The sequence below is a fragment of the Balaenoptera ricei genome, chromosome 13 (assembly GCF_028023285.1).
Source record: "Balaenoptera ricei isolate mBalRic1 chromosome 13, mBalRic1.hap2, whole genome shotgun sequence".
NCBI lineage: Eukaryota > Metazoa > Chordata > Mammalia > Artiodactyla > Balaenopteridae > Balaenoptera > Balaenoptera ricei.
In genome coordinates, this window is record NC_082651.1 from 31260320 (window position 1) to 31279355 (window position 19036).

Here is a 19036-nt window from a genome sequence, read left to right on the forward strand (position 1 = left end):
TAGCAAGAAAGGACGGACCATTGGGTTTGGTCAGAAGGTGATTGTTAAATGAGTAAAAAGTCTACTAGTGGAGGGTGGGGCCAGAAGTCAGATTATAGTGAAAGAAGAAGTGGGTGTGCAGCATAAAGTAGTAGTTTTATATAATTAGAGTTTGGATGGGAGGTGTGATAATAGCTAGAATAGCATAAGGGTGTGGAGTAGGGTTTTTTTAGAGGATGATGGAGATTTGTACTTTATGAAAACACCTTTTATGCTGAGCTGTTGGAGAGAAGTAACTATGAATCTAAGTTGCATTTCTGAACCATCATCAAATGTAATCTTGGCTCTTCTAGGACAACATCAGGTGCAGGTGCTACCTCTTTCCTACAAGCCTTCCCTGACCTGGACATAAGCAATCTTTCCCCTAAGCGCCTTTGCTTCCTGGGTTGTAGAAAAGGAAAAAAAAAAAAAAAAAAAAGTACAGCCACCACCATTATGGTCCTTGTAGGGTTTATCTAGATAAGGAATCCTAGACTGAGTGGAGGTATGACATCTAAAATCACAGATCCTCTTGAATCCACTCCATTTCACTAGTAAAGAAGGCATAGGTGTGGACAATATGATTCAGATACACCTGGGTTCCAAGATAGCCGCTTCCCGGCTCTGTAGCCAGGGCCAAGTTACTTGAACTTTCTAGGCCACGGTTTTCAGGCACCTGATTGGGGCGATATGGGGAGCGGTTAAATGTAAAACACTTAGGACAGCGTCTCATGCTTTTAATATACAGTAGTTATTAAAAGAAAAAAAAAGACAAATGTGAGATTGGTTTTTCCTACTAGCCTGTCAACTGCGTGAGAACGCCAAATAAACACCGATCCAGTGGACGCGGCCCAGAGGGCCGACCCCAGGGACCAGCCCTACGCCACGCCGCGTTGAGATGCTGTGGGGCTTAACCTGACGTGGCGGGGCGGGACCTCCGGCGGAAGCGGAGGGGGAGGCACGGGCCGGTGGGTGCGGCTGACATATCAGTGGTGTTCCAGGCACTGCGCGCGATCCTGGGAGGCGAGCCGGGACCCGGGCTCTGTTGCCATCTCTCCGGGTCCCCGCGACGCCCATTTCCGTGCAAGGATGGCTCGGGGCGAGCGGCGGCGCCGCGGGGCGCCGGCAGACGGAGCGCGGACCGCTGAGAGGGCGGCTCGGGGCGGCCCCGCGCGACGGGAAGGCCGGGGCGGCAGGGCCCGGGGCGCGGCTGCGGGAGCGGCTCTGGCCGTCGTGGTCCTGTCTCTGGCCCTGGGCCTGTCGGGATGCTGGCTGCTGGCATGGCATCGTGCGCGGCGGGCTGTCACGCTGCACTCCGCGCCCCCGGCGCTGCCTCCCGACTCTTCCAGCCCCGCCGTGGCCCCGGACCTCTTCTGGGGCACCTACCGCCCTCACGTTTACTTCGGCATGAAGACCCGCAGTCCGCAGCCCCTCCTCACCGGTAACCTGGACCCGGGGCGGGCAGGCAGGCGGGCACTTAATCTGGGCGCCCCAGCTTCGCGCCAGATCAAGGGTGGTGAGGAGTGGATCAGGAGAGTTATCAAGAGGGATGACCCTGAAGTTCTCGGCGACCCAGAGGGACAGGTCCTCTGCTCTCTTTGACTTACCTGGCCATTCTACCCCCAGGACTGATGTGGGCGCAGCAAGGCACCACCCCGGGGACCCCTAAGCTCAGGCACACGTGTGAGCAGGGGGACGGCGTGGGTCCCTATGGCTGGGAGTTCCACGACGGTCTCTCCTTCGGGCGGCAACACATCCAGGATGGGGCCTTAAGGCTCACCACTGAGTTCGTCAAGAGGCCTGGGGGTCAACACGGAGGGAACTGGAGCTGGAGAGTGACTGTAGAGCCTCAGGTCAGGGCCCTCAGGACACCCTTCCCCCAGCCCAGACTTCCTCCACCCTTCCTTTGCTGCGTGCAAATGCAGGATAAAGTGGGGGTTAATAGCAGGGTCTCTGAGCCTGGCTGCCTGGTTCGAATCTGCTGCCTGCCTTAAACACTTGCCTGTATGACCATCTCTTTTTACTATCTCTAAGCCTTGGTTTTCTTGTCTGTAAAGTGGAAATAAAAATAGTACGTAACTCACAGAATTGTAAGAATTAAAGGAAATAATATGTTGAGTTCTTAGCATAGTACATGGGACAAAAGTACTATTATTTCCCAGAGAACCCTGTGCAGAGCTCTTTATCTCATCCCACTGGTGCTTACTTTCAGTGACCCTCAACACTGCTAGATGTATGTTGTTTACTATGTTGCTCTCACCTGGTGTCCCTATCCCTAAGGCTGATTCTCAGGGGAGAGACTGCTAACCTAATGCTGTGTTTTTATGTCCTCATTGGTCTCCCAGGCCTCAAGTACCTCTGCTCTCCCTTTGGTGTCCTTGTTCTTCTATGTGGTAACAGATGGCAAAGAAGTCCTAGTGCCAGAGGTTGGGGCTAAGGGGCAGTTGAAGTTCATCAGTGGACACACCAGTGAACTTGGTGACTTCCGCTTTACACTTATGCCACCAACCAGTCCAGGAGATACAGCCCCCAAGTATGGCAGGTAACTGGGGGAAGAGAGTGTGGGGTGGTGGTATGGATGCTGACTTAGCCTGATTTCCATCTCCCCCATTCTACCCTCTTTTCACCAGGTATTTCCCTTCTCACCAGGCTCCATGTTCCCTGCATTGCCAAGACTCTCCCATCCTGACTCCTGATCACCTCATGTTTTCGCTTTATAATCCCCACCACTTCCTCCTGAGTAATATTTCCTGTTTATCTTTTTCCTTTCAAGCTACAATGTCTTCTGGTCCTCCAACCCAGGACTTCCCTTGCTGACAGAGATGGTGAAGAGCCGCCTAAATAACTGGTTTCAGCATCGGCCCCCAGGGGCTTCCCCTGAACGCTACCTCGGCTTGCCAGGATCTCTGAAGTGGGAGGACAGAGGCCCAAGTGGGCAAGGACAGGGACAAGGGCAATTTTTGATACAACAGGTGACACTGAAAGTCCCCTTTTCTGTGGAGTTGGTGTTTGAATCAGGCAGTGCCCAGGCAGGAGGAAGCCAAGCCCTAGAGCAGCTGGCAGGCAGCCTGCTGACCCAGGCCCTGGAAAGCCATGCTGAAGCCTTTAGAGAGCGCTTTGAGAAGACCTTCCGGCTGAAGGAGAAGGGCCTGAGCCCTGAGGAGCAGGCTTTGGGTCAGGTTGCCCTCAGTGGTCTTCTTGGTGGTATTGGCTACTTCTATGGACAGGGTCTGGTGTTGCCAGACATGGAGGTTGAGGGGTCTAAGCAGAAGGTGGACCCAGTCCTCTTTCCACCTGTCCCTCTTTTCACAGCAGTGCCCTCCCGGTCATTCTTCCCTCGAGGTTTCCTGTGGGACGAGGGCTTTCACCAGCTGGTGATCCAACGGTGGGATCCCCGGCTCACCCGGGAGGCCGTAGGCCACTGGCTGGGGCTGCTAAATGCTGACGGCTGGATTGGGCGGGAGCAGGTGCTGGGGGATGAGGCCCGAGCCCGGGTGCCCTCAGAGTTCCTGGTGCAACGGACAGCCCACGCCAACCCCCCAACTCTGCTTTTGCCTGTAGCCCACATGCTAGAGGGTGGTGACCCTGCTGACTATGCCTTCCTCCGCAGGGCCTTCCCCCGCCTGCGTGCCTGGTTCTCCTGGCTTCATCAGAGCCAGGCAGGGCCAGTGCCACTATCTTACCGCTGGCGGGGCCGGGACCCAGCCTTGCCAACCCTACTGAACCCCAAGACGCTGCCTTCAGGGTTGGATGACTATCCCCGGGCTTCACACCCTTCACCCACTGAGCGGCACCTGGACCTGCGGTGCTGGGTGGCACTGGGTGCCCGTGTGCTGATGCAGCTAGCGGAGCAGCTGGGAGAGGCTGAAGCAGCTGCAGAGCTGGGCCCACTGGCTGCCTCCCTGGAAGCAGAGGAGAGCCTGGATGAGCTGCATTGGGCCCCAGAGCTAGGAGTCTTTGCAGACTTTGGGAATCACACAAAAGCAGTGCAGCTGAAGCCTAGACCCCCTCAGGGGCTGGTGCGAGTGGTGGGCCGGCCCAGCCCTCGCTTACAATATGTGGATGCCTTGGGCTATGTCAGTCTTTTCCCCTTCCTGCTGAGGCTGCTGGACCCCAACTCATCCCGCCTTGGGCCCCTGCTGGATGTTCTAGCTGATAGCCGCCAGCTCTGGAGCCCCTTTGGTTTGCGCTCCCTTGCAGCAACCAGCCCCTTTTACAGCCAGCGCAATTCAGAGCATGATCCTCCCTACTGGCGAGGTGCTGTGTGGCTCAATGTCAACTACCTGGCATTGGGGGCTCTTCACTACTACGGGCATCTGGAGGGTCCCTACCAGGCCCGTGCTGCCAAGCTCCACAGAGAGCTCCGTACCAATCTGGTGGGCAATGTGAGGCGGCAGTACCAGGCCACGGGCTTCCTGTGGGAGCAATACAGTGACCAGGATGGGCGAGGCATGGGCTGCCGCCCTTTCCAGGGCTGGACCAGCCTTGTCCTACTGGCCATGGCTGAAGACTACTGAAGGGGGAACATGGGAGGGGAGCCAGGCCTCTTAGGCCACTCTGGAGTCGAGGGACAAGGTCTCTCACTTCTGCCCCCAGCCCTCAGGTACCAGTGCTTCAAACCCTCCTCAGCTCATCTCAGGTGTCTCCTTACTGACATCCCACATAGCCCTTGAGTGAATGTGAATTCAGAGTCTATTTTTCTAAATAAATGGGAAAACCATGCCAAACTCTATTGCTTTTGCCAACTTTGCCTCGCCAAGAGGTCTTAGCTCAGTCCAGGCCTTAGGGCTGCCTGCTGTCCTTCAGAGTAGGTGGAAAAAGTGGCCATTGACTGTCCCCTCCAATCAAGTGCAATGCAGTAAGTTGAGCACTAGTCCACCCAAATCCACAAGCAGCTGGTTCACATCTCTTTAATGAGATCAAAGGCTCCTGTGTATGTCTTAGGAGATAGAGCTAGCACAGTCCCCCAAACACTGCCCTTCTCTTCAGGACTCCAGCCCTTTCAGACCGATTCTAGGAGGGCAGGGAGAGGCCAAGGAGAACTCAGGGAGTTGGGAGCAGGGCTGTTTCTGGTGGGCAAGTAAGCCACCCACCCTCCCCAAATTGCTTATGGGATGTCCCCTTCATTGGAAGCCAGCCCCACAGGAGAGACCTGGGGCACAGGATTTAGGGGCCGTGCACAGGGGACTGCTCCTCCACATCTGGTGGGGTGGCACTAGCCCTAGCCTCCTTGACTGGCTCCCCCTCACTGGAGTCAGGACAAGGGCAGAGCTCAATACCTGAGTCCCCAGTCAGGCGGCGATAGCGGCAGAAGGGTGGTGTGGGGGCAGGGCTCACCCCTGCCCCAGGCTCACCCTCCTGATGAGGAGGGTCACTCTGGTGGGAGGAAACATCTTCCACATTTGTTCCCTCTTGGTGGGCAGGGCAGCTAGAAGCAGAGGAGCAGCAGGTGCATTCACTGGAAGCAGTCGAGGGGCAGCCTGAGGCTGCAGTGTAAGGAGGCGGCGGTGTGCCTGGGCGGTGAACCACATCCTCATAGGCTGGGGGTTTGAAGGTGCTGAGGAGGCCTGCAGGAGAGAATGGCATGGTTGGTGGAAGGCAACAAGGGGTGGGGTGGTGGTCTCTTTCCTATTAGCAAAAAGTGTGCTTTGAAATGTTTGAAAAGGGAGTGTGGGATGAATCAGGGTCCTGTTTTGGGAGGGACCACTGGTAGTGAGCCCAGAGCCTCAAGTCACTCACGAAGATCAAGCAGTGAACCGGGAGGGACAGGGCCAGCCCCATGGCATGCCCCGTGGTAGGCCAACAAGTTGATCTCACGCTGCCGCTGCTGTTGCTGCAGCCGGAGTTTAGCTCGTCGATGGCGGAAGGCGCAACAGCAGCTAAAGAGAATGAGGACAGTCCAGAGCAGCCAGAACCCTGCAGGAAGTGAGGAGGGAGAGTCTTAGATACCTCCCAGGCAGAGAAGGGTCCTTGAAGGCTGAGGTCCAAAGGCAGGTGGGCAGAAGGACCCAAGAAGAGCCCTCTTGAAGACTCACACCAGAGCTCATAGTAGTAGGTGCAGCAGCCAGTCTCCCCGCAGCAGTGACCACTCTCACAGAGGTAAGGCTGGTTGTTCACTCCTGGGCACAGCTCTCGAAGCTGGGAGCAAGGAGGCACTTAGAACCAAGGGAGGTTCCAGCCCAAGGCACTGTCCATCCCCAACCCCTGCATACACATACACAATCCCACCCTGTGAACCAAGTTTAGCTCATAGAAATCTATGGGGAGAGGGAAGAGTGATGCTGAGAGGAGTGTTCCAAATCTGAAGGGCTGCCAGCATGGAAGAGGATCTGGAATAGCAAGAGTCAGTCTAGAGACCAAGATTAAGATGCAAGGTGTGGACATACAAAGAGGCAGATTTCAGCTCTGCATATAAGAGACTTATCTCATACTCAGGTCTGGCTCCCCAGGGTGTTTTCTGTTAAGGGAGTATTTTGGCAGAAGCCAGAAGACAGGCTGAGCTATCTCAAAGTCTCAGACAATGGGTAAGGAGTTTAAGGTAATTTCCAAAGCCGTTTTCATCATCACTCCCCATGGTCTGCCAATTCCCACTCCCAAGCTGGATCTTTCCACCCCTGGGTCTCAGGCTTCCTAGGGTACAGGAGGGTCAGTGTGAGACCCAGAGCAGGGCTCCCAACCAGATGGGATTGCTGCGGGTGCTAAAGGATGGCATCCAAGGCGCGAGTCTGGAGTCCAGCTCTTCTCCAAATTGCTCCCTCAAGAGAAGACGCTGCCAGACTCGGTTGTGACAATAGGCACATAGAAAAACATCACAAATAACAGTTGCAAAACAGAGGGAGCCTCCCTGGGGCCTCGCTATGCCTCTGGTCACTGAAGAGCCACTGCAAGCTTCCACTGCAGCCACGGGATGGGGGTCTATGAAGCTGCAGGCAAAAGTCAACTGCATCTACAGTACATTACAAAGTTTAGACAAAGAGTGCAAGGAACATATCTAGGAACTTCGCAGTACCTTTGGCTCCGTGAGTTCCTCCCCCACCCCCCAAAAGGCAGGGACAAGGAAAGGGGAACGAGAAATAAATGGCTGTCGTGATAGGCTTTTGGAGCTGTTGGGATACCTGCTGTTGCGGCACCCGAAGTGCCCCCCAGTCCTCCTCGCTGCCGTTCCCGCCGCTGGCCCGAGCCATGCCTCCGCCTACAGCCCCCTGAAGGCCACAGTCTCCTCTACCGCCAGCCACCCCGCCCCTGCCACCTCTGCCGCCACCGCCATGGTCCCTGCCCGGCCCATCTCCGCTGCCTCCACCATCACTCCGCGACCGGACCTTCCATCCAGCGAGAGCTCTGCCAACTAGCACCCAGGTTGTTCCGTCCTACCAATCCACATCACCCTCCGACAGATGGGCCAATAGGAAAGATCACAGGCTTCTCCCTGTGACCAATCTACAGCAGCGCCTCCGCCACTCTCCCAGACAACAAGAGCTTGCACAGACAAAGAGTGGGGTAAGGTTCGACCCATGGCCCTGACTGACAGCGACAACAGCCAATACGGACAACAAAACAGGCTTTGCGTTATCAACCAATGAACGGCCGTCCAGAACAGCAAAGTCCCCGCTGATTGGCTTGAGCCCTATTTTCCAGATGACGCCAAACGCTTAACCACGCCAGGTAATCCTCCTGGAAGAGGCAGGGTCACAAATGTCGGCTGGAGTCTGGGCGCGGGCTGGCTACCGTTCTTGGGCCTGGTGGACGTTTCCCAGGCGTCGACGCAAGCTCCGGTGGGGGCAAGATGTGTGTACGCGGAATTGGCCTACCCATACCCCATTACCCCAATTCTGTACAAGTCAAGGCACTGGATGAAATTTAATAGGGTGGGGAAGACACTGAAAGCCGGGGACAGAGGAGAAGGCACAGAATCCAGATTGGGTGAGGGCCTTAAGAAGCCAGAAGTGGGGATCCGGGGCCCTCAGGTCCACCCAGCCGCATCTGCAGGTTGATGCGGTAGCACTGAAGGCTGCAGAGTGCCTGGCCTGTGCGGGAGCAGGCATAGCGGCGCGGATGTGGACAGCCGGGGACAGAGCACCGAGGAGCAGGGGCAGATGGGGATGGCCGCTGAGACACAGGCGCGGGGGCGGGGACGCCAGGTGGGAAGGAAAGGGTGGAACCTTGTGCCCCGCTGCTGTAGCGCACCATGGGGGCCGGGGCCGCGGCCCGCCCTCCCCGCCTCTCGCCCCGCGCGGCCCCTCGGCCTCCCCGCCCGCTGGGCGCCACAGTCTTGGTGAGGCGCTCAATAGTCTGGTTCTTGTGCTCCTCCGCCCGCCGAGCCGCCTGCAGCCGCCTCTTCCGTGCCCGCTCCTCTCGCTTCAACAGCATCTCCTCGGTGAGAGCAGGGGCCGGGCAGCCCCCAGCCACAGGTAGTGACAGAATCGGGGAAGGCTGACTTCGAGCCTTCTGCAGCAGAGCTCGCTAGGGAGAGACGGAAGAGATGTCAAAATAGAGAAGTGAGGTCTGCCTGAACGGGGGAAGGGGAAGAGGGGACATGAAAAGCAGGGTCTTGAGGAGAACAGGCCTTGAGAGAAGGGGTGAAATGAGCACCCTCTCCAGGAGCCCTTAATACTGCCTCCTCTCAGGTCTCCAGACTTCCAGCTTTAGATCCTTGACTCTCAAGGGGAAAAGTATTAGTAATGTTACCTTCCTGCCTTGTGTACCAAAACTCTGTACCAGCTCCCTGGAGGCTTTTTTGTTGTTGTTTTGAATCTTTTAATCTCAATGGATAGCATCAATTGGATAACTGCTCAAGCCAAAAACTAACGGTTATCCTTGATTCCTCTCCTTCCCCCAACAAGTGTCTGTTTCCTAAATATATCCAGAATCCATCTGATTGTCTCCATCTCTACCATTTCACCTTGGTTCAAGCCACCACCATCTCTTACCTACTTCAACAGCTTCCTACCTGGTCTTGCTTCTATCCCTTACCACCACTAAGAAACCAAAGAAATCTACTGGAATACAAATCAAATACATCACTTCTCTGTAAACAACCCTTTTGTGGTAGTCACACTTATTCTTCTCCTTGAACATGATTAGGCATGTTCCGCTCTCAGAGTTTTTGCCCCTGCTGGTCTCTCTGCCGGGAAAGCTCCTCTGGTATTGTAAATGTTATCTCTTTAGAGAGGTCTTTCCAGACTACCCTATCTAATGTTGTTTCTTTTCTACTTCTTTCTATTTCATCACCCTATTTTTGTTATAAACCTTACAGTTTTTCGAAATTATTTATTTACTGCACAAGAATACCAGCTCCATAAGAACAGAAACCTTGTCTGTCTTTTCTCCACTGCTGATATACCTGCTGCCTAGCAAAGTTCTTGGGACATGGAAAGTTCTCAATATAAATTTGGCAAGCAAATAAAGAATGAACTAACTTACCTGTCGAGCAGTGAGCAGCCGTTCATTGATCTCCTTCTTGAGATCTCCATTGTCATCCAGCTCCCCCTTCTCCAAGGCATCCAGCCACCTTTGTTCTTCCTCTTCCTCCTGACCCCCTAAGGCCCCGGACAAGTCCCGCAGTGGGGAGGGGGACAGATTACTGTCTTCATCTGGAAAGGAAAGTTGGAGAGCTAAAAGTGGAATTGTTCAGATGGGGAACCCTAATTTGGCCAAGTTAATACTGGGACACGCAAAATTCTCACCTTCCTCAGAACGAACCCTCTTCCCTTAACCAGGTATAATGAGAAACCCAGTTTCCCCACCTCCAGACCCTTCTCACCCAGCCAGGCACGGTACTGCTCAAGGGGGACTCCTTCCACAGGTTCCTCTTCATTGTCCACAACCATAAGGGGAGAGGGTGAGCGAGGACCCTCAGGGATCACAGTGAATGTAGGAACACTGCAGAGAAGCAACCACTCTGTAAGCTGAGCAATTGTCTCCTCCTGCTCAGTACATCCAGCCTTCCCTACACCCTCTTGGGTTCTTGCTGCATTAACCTGGGCCCTGCAGTCACAGCGTCCATTCTCTGTCTTCTGAAAAGCGCAGCCAGCTTCTGCTTCTATCTCTACCTGCTCCTGAAGTCCCCCAAGTAAAACCTCGGCTCTCTTGGCCTCACCTTTTGGTGCCCAGGACCTGCCCGCCCAACTTGATTTTGAGTTTGAGCTGGGGCTTGGCAGGAGACGGCTGCGTGGGCCCAGCCTCCTCTTCCTGGTAGTGTTTCTTCTTGTGTTTTTTCTTGTGCTTCTTGTGCTTTTTCTTGTGCACTCCGTGGCCGTGGGCACCCGCCAAACTCAACTCCAGGGCTTCCCCTGCAGAAGGAGAGCCTGTCAACGGTGTACATCAGGAGCGGGTCAGGGAAAGCCCAGAAGAACCCAATACCCCTGAGGGGTCCTACTCTTCCCGCGGTATTCGCTGTTACCATAACAACAGCCCCGCCTTTCTCCTTCCCACCTGTGGCGAAGTACCCAGGAAGCTCGGAGGAGCAAGAAAGGGACTCCTTTTCTGCGAAGGCCTAAGTTGCTTTATCGATCCGCGCTTACCCGGCTCAGGGGCCTCCATAGCCCCAGAGGTGCTCCCGCGCCGCCACAGCTTACTCATGGGGTCCTGCAAGGAAAAGGGGCTGAAAATAATCGGAACACAAGCAGACATACCTTTTCCGCCCCACGGAACAACTTATCCCAGCAAATAACCGGGTACTTCCGGTGCGTAGCAACCATGCTTGTGCGGGGCAAGCTTTGCGGTTAAAAATCCTCCGGAAGAAACAACGCTCCTTCCAACAAGGGTTCCGGGCTCTTTGAGACCGGGAGCGGTCAGAGGGCCACGGCTTTCTGCTCGCTCCGCATCCAAACAATCGAGATAAGACGCGCGGGCGATTCAATTATTATTACACTCAAGCGTGATGAACGTATATTCCAGACCAAATTCGGGGCTAGGCTATGAGAATACAAAGATGAATATGAACACTTCTCTCCGCCTTTGAGGAGCTTACAATTTGGTGGAGTACGTAAGAAAGTGTATTGCCGGCAAAACGGCAGAAGGGCTTAACAGCACAAGTGCCCTACCAGCAGGGCAAATGATATTTAAGCCTAAATTCTATATCAGTAGAGAAATGGATAAATGAATTATGGTGCATCTATCCAATCTGGAACACAAAAGCTAAGAGCTGATAAGTACTTGGTAAGATTGACATGGAATTTATATCCAAGTGGGTAATAGCATTGGAAACAATCTAAGTCTGCCTCTAAAGAAAAACCAAAATAATTTGGTACAGGGATTTGATACATCCATACAGTGGGAAGCTATGCTGCCATTAAAAGAAATGAGGCCCCAGAAGGCTACCCAAGAAACTGGTGGCAGCAATTCCAATGGATAGTTGGGAGAACGAGGGTGAAGGGACTTATTATTCATAATATACCCTTTTGTGCCTATTGTACTTTGTCTAAAACATGTATGTTTTACCTAATTAAAAAAAAAGGAACAAAGTAGATCTGTATGTGCTGACATATGAAATAAGAAAGGCAAGTTTCAAGATGAAGTGATCCCATTTATTTTTTAATTTTTTTAAATTAATTAATTGGTTATTTTTGGCTGCACTGGGTCTTCGTTGCTGCCCAAGGGCTTTCCCTAGTTGAGGAGCACGGACTCTAGGCACGCGGGGTTCAGTAGTTGTGGCATGCAGGCTCAGTAGTTGTGGCGCCCCGGCTTAGTTGCTCTGCAGCATGTGGGATCTTCTGGGACCAGGAGTCAGACCTGTGTCCCCTGCATTGGCAGGCGGATTCTTAACCACTGCACCACCAAGGAAGTCCTGTGGTGATCCCATTTAAAAAGGCATAATATGCTACTACATTCACAGAAAAAACATTAAGGAATGTATACTATACTGTTAACGGTGATTACCTTTGGAAGCTGGGGTTGGGGAAATTTCACTATCTAGATCTGTAGTGAATTTCCTTTCCTTTCCTTTTCTTTTCTCTCTCTCTCTTTTTTTTCTTCATTTAAAAATACTGCTTAGTAAGTTTTGTAATGAATTTTCTTACAGCCTATATATCACATTTATAATTAGAAAAAAGCACTGTATATAATATATATGGGATACATGTCTGAACAAGGTAGCAATAGTGAACATAGTAAGGGAAGAACTGATTCAAGAGACATTTCATTGATGAAATTGAAAGGAATTGATGAACAATTATATATGAGAATTCAGGAAGAAGTCAATGTAGTATAGTGATTAAGGTTAAGAGAATGAACTTTGGAGTCGGAGAAGCCTATTATCAAATTCCAGTTTATTGGCTATGTAACCTTGGGTTCACAGTTATTTAAGCTCTCTGAACCTCATATTCCAGCTCTGTAAAATGGAATGAAGTAGTGTCTCCTGCATAGGATTCTTTCAAGGAATAAAGCAAATCAAGAATGCAAAGTACCTAGGGTAGTATCTGGCACATAGTAGATGTTCAAAAAGCAAACAGCAACAATAATAAATGACTTCTAGGGACTTCTTTGGTAGTTCAGCAGGTAAGACTCTGCCCTCCCAATGCAAGGGGCCCGGGTTTGATCCCTGGTCAGGGAACTAGATCCCACATGCAGCAACTAGGAGTTCACATGCCACAACTAAGGCCCAGCGCAGCCAAATTAATAAATAAATATTAAAAAAAAAAAGTCCGCACGCCACAGCTAAGAAGTCCACATGCCACAACTAAGACCCAGCTCAGCTAAAATAAATAAATAAATAAATAAAAATTTTAAAATGACTTCTATATTTCTAGCACAAGTATTAGAGAGAACATAGTGTTTTGTTTTGTTTTTTAAATAAATTTATTTATTTATTTTTGGCTGCGTTGGTTCTTCATTGCTGCTCACGGGCTTTCTCTAGTTGCGGCGAGCGGGGGCTACTCTTCGTTGCGGTGCGCGGGCTTCTCACTGTGGTGGCTTCTCTTGTTGCGGAGCACGGGCTCTAGGCACTCGGGCTTCAGTAGTTGCAGCACGCAGGCTCAGTAGTTGTGGCTCGTGCACCATGGCATGTGGGATCTTCCCGGACCAGGGCTCAAACCCGTGTCCCCTGCATTGGCAGGCGGATTCTTAACCACTGCGCCACCAGGGAAGTCCCCATAGTGTTTTAAATAAAGATTAGAACATAGGAAGAGAAGCAAGTAAGAAGAAAATCATTTAGTGTTACCCAAGGTGAATTTAAATTGCATGTGGGAAATCAAAACTACAATGAGGTATCACCTCACACCTGTCAGAATGGCCATCAACAAAAAATCTACAAACAGTAAATGCTGGAAGGGGTGTGGAGAAAAGGGAACCCTCTTTCACAATTGGTGGCAATATAAATTGGTACAGCCACTATGGAGAACAATATGGAGGGTCCTTAAAACACTAAAAATAGGGCTACGATATGATCCAGCAATCCCACTCCTGGGCATATATCTGGAGAAAACCAGAATTCGAAAGGATGCATGCACCCTGATATTCATTGCAGCACTATTTACAATAGCCAGGATATGGAAGCAACCTAAGTGTCCATCGACAGAGGAATGGATAAAGAAGATGTGGTACATATATACAATGGAATATTACTCAGCCATAAAAAGGAACGAAACAATGCCATTTGCAGAGACGTGGATGGACCTAGAGATTATCACACAGAGTGAAGTCAGAAAGAGAAAAACAAATATCGCATAACATTGCTTATATGTGGAATCTAGAAAAAATAATACAGATGAACTTTTTTGCAAAGCAGAAATAGAGTCACAGATGTAGAGAACAAACTTATGGTTACCAAGGGGGAAAGGGGGGTGGGATAAATTGGGAGATTGGGATTGACATATATACACTACTATGTGTAAAATAGATAAATAATGAGAACCTACTGTATAGCACAGGGAACTCTATTCAGTGCTCTGTGGTGACCTAAATGGGAAGCAAATCTAAAAAAGAGTGGATATATATATATATATACGTATAACCGATTCACTTTGCTGCACAGCAGCAACTAACACAACATTGTAAAGCAACTATACTCTAATAAAAATTAATAAAAATAAAATAAAATAAAGTGCATGTGGGAATGCCCAGATGGAGATGTAATACTGAAGGAGAAGCCAATGCAGAAGGTGTGATTTGGGGCATCATCATCAGCATAAAAATGGAGGTCCCCCTCAAGGGATGGGAATAGATGAGACATTCCAGAATGATCAAGCAGATGAAGAGGAAAGGACCAGGAACAAACCCAAGTGGACACCGGTCCTGAACAGGCAGGCAGAGGGACAGGCAGTGTTGGGAAGAGATCAAAAGAGGCAATAAAGGTACCCAAAGGCAGAGATTATCAGCAGACGAAGGCTATGATGAACCGTGTACAGTTCTGTGAAGGCTAGGTTGAGCTCCAAGCAGAGTATGCATTCTAGCAGGGAGTGAAGGCAATAGTCCTGTATCACCAGGAGTTAAAGTGAGGGATCACCTGCAGTTAGTATTTGTCAAACATATTAGAGCTTATAACTTGCTTTCATATCCCTTCCCTCCCTTGATCCCCATGGCGGCTCCATATGGGAGATGCTATTGTTCCCTCATGAGGAAACTGAGGCTTAGAGAGGTTAAATGATTTGGCCAGAGCCACACAGTTAGGGAGTGGCAGAGCCAGCATCAAATAGAGACTTCCTGACACTAGGCCCAGTGGTGTTTCCTCAACATCCTGATGCCCAGCAGGGAGGAAGTGGTGACAGTAAGTAGCTATGGACTTCATTATTTTGTTTTGTTTTTAGTTTTGCTTTGTTTAGTGTCAGAGAGGTTTGAGCAGGTTTGTAGGCTGAAAGGAAGAATTTTGTCCTTCTGAAAAAGTTCTTAGCTTATTTTTTAAATATAATTTTTGAGGAAATAATTTCAAACTCACAGAAAAGTTGCAAGAAGAGTACATAGAGCTCTCTTAGCTCCTTAAATCAGATTCTACAATTATTAACCTTTACTATTTCCTCCTCTTCCTCTCCATTATCATTATTCCTATTCTGATCATTCTGAGAGCAAGTTGCAGACATGATGCCACTTCACCCCTAAATAGTTCACTGTGTATTTCCTCAAAAACAAGTACACAATTCTATAACCTTTGTGCAACCCTCCCAATCAGGAAATTAACACTGATACAATACTACCATCCTATCCACAGATCCCATTCAAATTTCACCCACTTCCCAATGTCTCCCTTTCCTTTCTAGGCCAGGATTCAAATCCAGGATCATGCATTACATTTCCTCATCATATCTCTTTGATCTGCTTTAATCTGCTAGAACATTTCCTCACTCTTTCCCTATCCTTTGTGACCTTTACAATTTTAAAAAGTATAGGCCTTTGATTCTGTGGTATGTCCCTCAACCTGGATCCATCTGGTTTTTCTTCAAGTCAAGACTCTTAAATTCTTGGCAGGAGTACTACTCAAAAAATATTATGCTGTGTTCTTCTCAGTGTATCACATCAGGGGGCACATGACGTCAGCTTATCCCACCACTGATGATGCTAAACTTGATCACCTGCTCAAGGTGGTGTCTGCCAGTTTTCTCCAGTGTAAAGTCACCATTTCTTTTTTTCTTATTTGTTTTTTAATTTTTTTATTTGGCCATGTTGTGTGGCTTTCAGGATCTTAGTTCCCCAACCTGGGATCAAACTCAGGCCCCAGCAATGAAAGCGCCAAGTCCTAACCACTAGACAAAGTCACCATTTTCAACTTTGTAGTTAATGAGTATTTTCTGGAGAAATACTCTGAAACTACTCTGATATCCTGTCCCCTATATCAAACTTCCACCCACCAGGCTTAATAGCCATTGATGAATATTGTATGAATCAGTTCTACCTTAATAATTGCCAAGTGGTATTCTACTCCCGTTATTCCATCGACATGTGTTAGTTGGCATTCTATGGTGAAGTGAAGATTTCTTTTCTCCTTACATTCAGTTTCATATGTATTTATTTGTATCGGTATAGATTCCTGTTTCATTCAATGAGTTGTAATCTATTATTTATTTTGATGCTTAAATTTGTCCCAGATTTGGTCAGTGGGCATTTCTTTAAGATGACTTCTGTGTCCTTCTGACACATCTCCATCATTCCTTTAGCACTTTCTTACTTCCCAGCACTACAAAATGTTTCAGGTTCATCTTGTATTCTCCCTGGATAAGGGGTGGGAACACTTGGGAGGCCAAGCATTAGGGACATATGGCTGAGGTTATGCTGAGGCCACACCAAAGTCTCACCACAGGAACCTGCTGATGAGGATTTCCCTGCTAGCAGAGCCAGCCACTCCTCATGAATTCTCCCTGGGTCTTGTTCTCACTCTTTCAAGATTCAAAGTCCAGTTGGTAGCATTCCAGTTGGTTGGCTTAGGCCAACTGCCTACCCATGGGCTGTGAAGAAGCGGGAGGGAGGATGAATGTCCTTCTCCAGCTGCCATAAAGAGGGTAGAGCCTCAGCCTACCAGAGTTGTCCACAGTAGGGGTCTGTGTAGAAATAGGAAGATAATTTGAATGCTGGGTGGCTAATAAACCCTTCCCAAATATCTACTTCATAGTTGGGGAGAGAGAGATACAGATGTAAGAAAAGGAAAAATTTGGAAATATTATGCAGTGAACAAGTGGTCTGTGGGTAAATATTTAACGAAATCTCCCCAGGGAAAAAAAATAGCCCTGGTTTACAGTGTTCGTCTATTTCTGTTGTGGGAGTCCACCATGGCCAATTTCATTACTGAGCACAGTGTTGGCAAGACATGTAGTAGCACACCATGACATAGCATTTCAACCATACGGACACTATAGATGTAAACAACCTCAAGGGATAATGGGAAAATGCAGTAAAATAATTAGGAAGTGATGAGTTTTGAGTTTTATCACCTTTGCTTTAATATAATTTATTTAGTTGTGAGTTTTTATGATTCAATTATTAATTAAAGCTGTGTTTAACAGCTGGAATGCACAATTCCAGAAAATTCAGCAATTGTCTCTCACAAACCAGTGTAAGGCATCAGCATGCCATGGTACCAGGCTGTCTCAGTGTTTTTCTCTGATGGTGGGGAAAGTGTGCTTTTGTTCATTTATTCTTTACTTTGTATTATTTTTTAAGTGGTAGAATAAAGTTTGTTTTAAAAAACTGTATGTGTGTTTTCAAATAAGAATTTAATTAAAAAATAATAACTCCACAGAAACTTTGGCCCTTGTTTCTCTACCATTGGTTGAGAACAGTGTAAGCTGGCTTCCCAAACTCCAGTCACAACCTCCTCCAAATGATTTATGCAAATGGATGCCAGACTATGATCTCTAAAATATAACTTTGGTTGTGTCACTCCTTTCCCAAAATCTTCAGTCACATCGAGTGCAAATTCTCTGGCAGGATTTGAGCTCTACTTCCTTTCCAAATGCCTTCCATTCCTCCAGCTCTTGTCAGGGGTTTTTAAACCCTTCCTTAGGGCCCATGTCCCACAGGTGTGTGTGTGTGTGTGTGTGTGTGTGTGTGTCCCCGCGTGCAGCTGAGGGCCTCTGGAGAGGACAAGACGTGGGGCTCCAGCCCCTGCTTCTATCACAGCAGCTCTGATTATATTTCACATGTTTCAGGTGAGATTTCGTTTGGAGAAAAAAGCATTCTGCTGCTAAAAGCCAAACATTCGAAATGAACAATTTTAGTCCAACAGCATGGCTCATCCCAGTCAAGCACTCTCAAATCTGTATGCTTTCTTTAGGCATCTCATTTGTTCATTTACTTCAACTGATGGTTTATTGAGTACTTCCTATGTGCCAGGCACTGAGCATAAAGCAGTGCACAAGACAGGCTCTCCCTCCCTGGGGAGCTTACAGTTTAGAGGAGTGACAATAGATATTTGACGAAATTCAGAAACAATGCCTTTCCTTTCCCCTCACTCCTCTTTGAGGTTTATCTCAGAGGCCACAGATTTATAAAATCTTTTGATCTTCCTTTCCTACTGACAGAAGAACTCCCTTCTCCATGTACACTTTTGTATGTCAAGGATGTTTGTTGTTTTTCCTGTCCAGCATCCATTCCCTCACCTTCTGGTAGTAGTACCTGAAACAGTCTTTCAGAAACCACATCTTCCTCCCCCATCTCTCTCCCAGCTCACTGAGTTCCATTTGGTTTCCAGGAGTGGGAAGTGACCTAGGCCTGGCCAACTGGCAAATAGAATCCTCCTTAGCCACAGTGATTGGTTCAGGTCTGGCCACCCCTCTGCCTACAGTGATTAGTTTGAGATGGTTAAATCATCCCAAATGGCCCATAGTGAATCCCAGACATGTGTAGGAGCTTCAGGAAACAGATGCTCCCTTTTCTGCTGAATTTAAGTCTGAAAATATTATAGACCCAGAATTTTTGGCAACAATCTTGTTATGCTGTGGAGAGTGAAGCTAACATGGAGGAAAATAGAGCCAGATGAAGGAGAAGGACGGAATCCTTGTGACGCTGAATGCCTGGGTCAAGCCACAACTAAAGCCTGACCCCTGGACATTATTGTTCCTTAAGCCATAAATTTCCCCTTTTGCCAAAGTAATTTTAAGTTAGGTTTTCTAAAAGAATGTTGAGTAATTTGGCATAGCAGAGCAGTTCTAACCTGGACTGTCTAAAGCTATAGGCTGGTATTTCTCTGGCTCTGGCTGTGAAGGAGCCCCACTCTCTCTCGAGTTCTCCCCAGTAAGTTCATAAGTCCCCAGAAAACTCCTCATGCATGGTCAGCAAGCTAATCCTCTGCCATTTCCTTCTGTCCCAGGAGGCTGGGGGTGGCCCCTTTTTCTGCAGAAGCTGTGAATCCTAACCCTGTCTCAGCCACCCAGCAAAACAGCTGAGAGCCCATTTGAGGTCACAGATATCCTCACCCTCTTAAGGCACTTAAAGTCTGGGTCCAGGGAGCTGAGGTCGCTGCTGCCCCATCCAAGGGCACAAAGGTGCTGCACCTGATCCTTTTTTTCATAGCTCCACTTACGGGGTGCTTGTCTTGTGCCAGGCACTATGCTGGGCATTTTACACTCATTCTCGTATGTAATCCTCATAGCGACCT

General features: G+C 49.3%; 3 protein-coding genes across 5 annotated transcripts; 1 reads left to right on the forward strand and 2 right to left on the reverse strand.

Annotated features, from left to right (window-relative positions):
- Positions 1-960: 960 nt before the first annotated feature.
- Positions 961-4745, forward strand: MOGS (mannosyl-oligosaccharide glucosidase). 2 transcript variants are annotated; one of them, XM_059942525.1, is made up of 5 exons: positions 961-1459; positions 1645-1871; positions 2364-2560; positions 2792-3403; positions 3629-4745. In XM_059942525.1, exons 1-5 carry the CDS (start codon positions 1108-1110, stop codon positions 4533-4535), a joined length of 2295 nt encoding a protein of 764 aa, XP_059798508.1. In that variant the 5' UTR covers positions 961-1107; the 3' UTR covers positions 4536-4745. The 2 variants fall into 2 exon arrangements, with proteins under 2 accessions (XP_059798508.1, XP_059798507.1); XM_059942524.1 differs by having other exon boundaries at positions 2792-4745.
- A 169-nt stretch (positions 4746-4914) lies between these two features.
- Positions 4915-7628, reverse strand: WBP1 (WW domain binding protein 1). Its single transcript, XM_059942531.1, has 4 exons — positions 7134-7628; positions 6054-6156; positions 5758-5934; positions 4915-5585 (listed from the first exon to the last, which is right to left on the reverse strand). The coding sequence occupies exons 1-4, from the start codon at positions 7200-7202 to the stop codon at positions 5185-5187; spliced, it is 750 nt and encodes a 249-aa protein (XP_059798514.1). The 5' UTR covers positions 7203-7628; the 3' UTR covers positions 4915-5184.
- A 228-nt stretch (positions 7629-7856) lies between these two features.
- Positions 7857-10664, reverse strand: INO80B (INO80 complex subunit B). Of its 2 annotated transcripts, none has more exons than XM_059942529.1 (5): positions 10539-10664; positions 10115-10322; positions 9779-9897; positions 9439-9608; positions 7857-8478 (listed from the first exon to the last, which is right to left on the reverse strand). In XM_059942529.1, the coding sequence occupies exons 1-5, from the start codon at positions 10645-10647 to the stop codon at positions 7948-7950; spliced, it is 1137 nt and encodes a 378-aa protein (XP_059798512.1). In that variant the 5' UTR covers positions 10648-10664; the 3' UTR covers positions 7857-7947. The 2 variants fall into 2 exon arrangements, with proteins under 2 accessions (XP_059798512.1, XP_059798513.1); XM_059942530.1 differs by having other exon boundaries at positions 10115-10307; positions 10539-10662.
- Positions 10665-19036: the final 8372 nt, after the last annotated feature.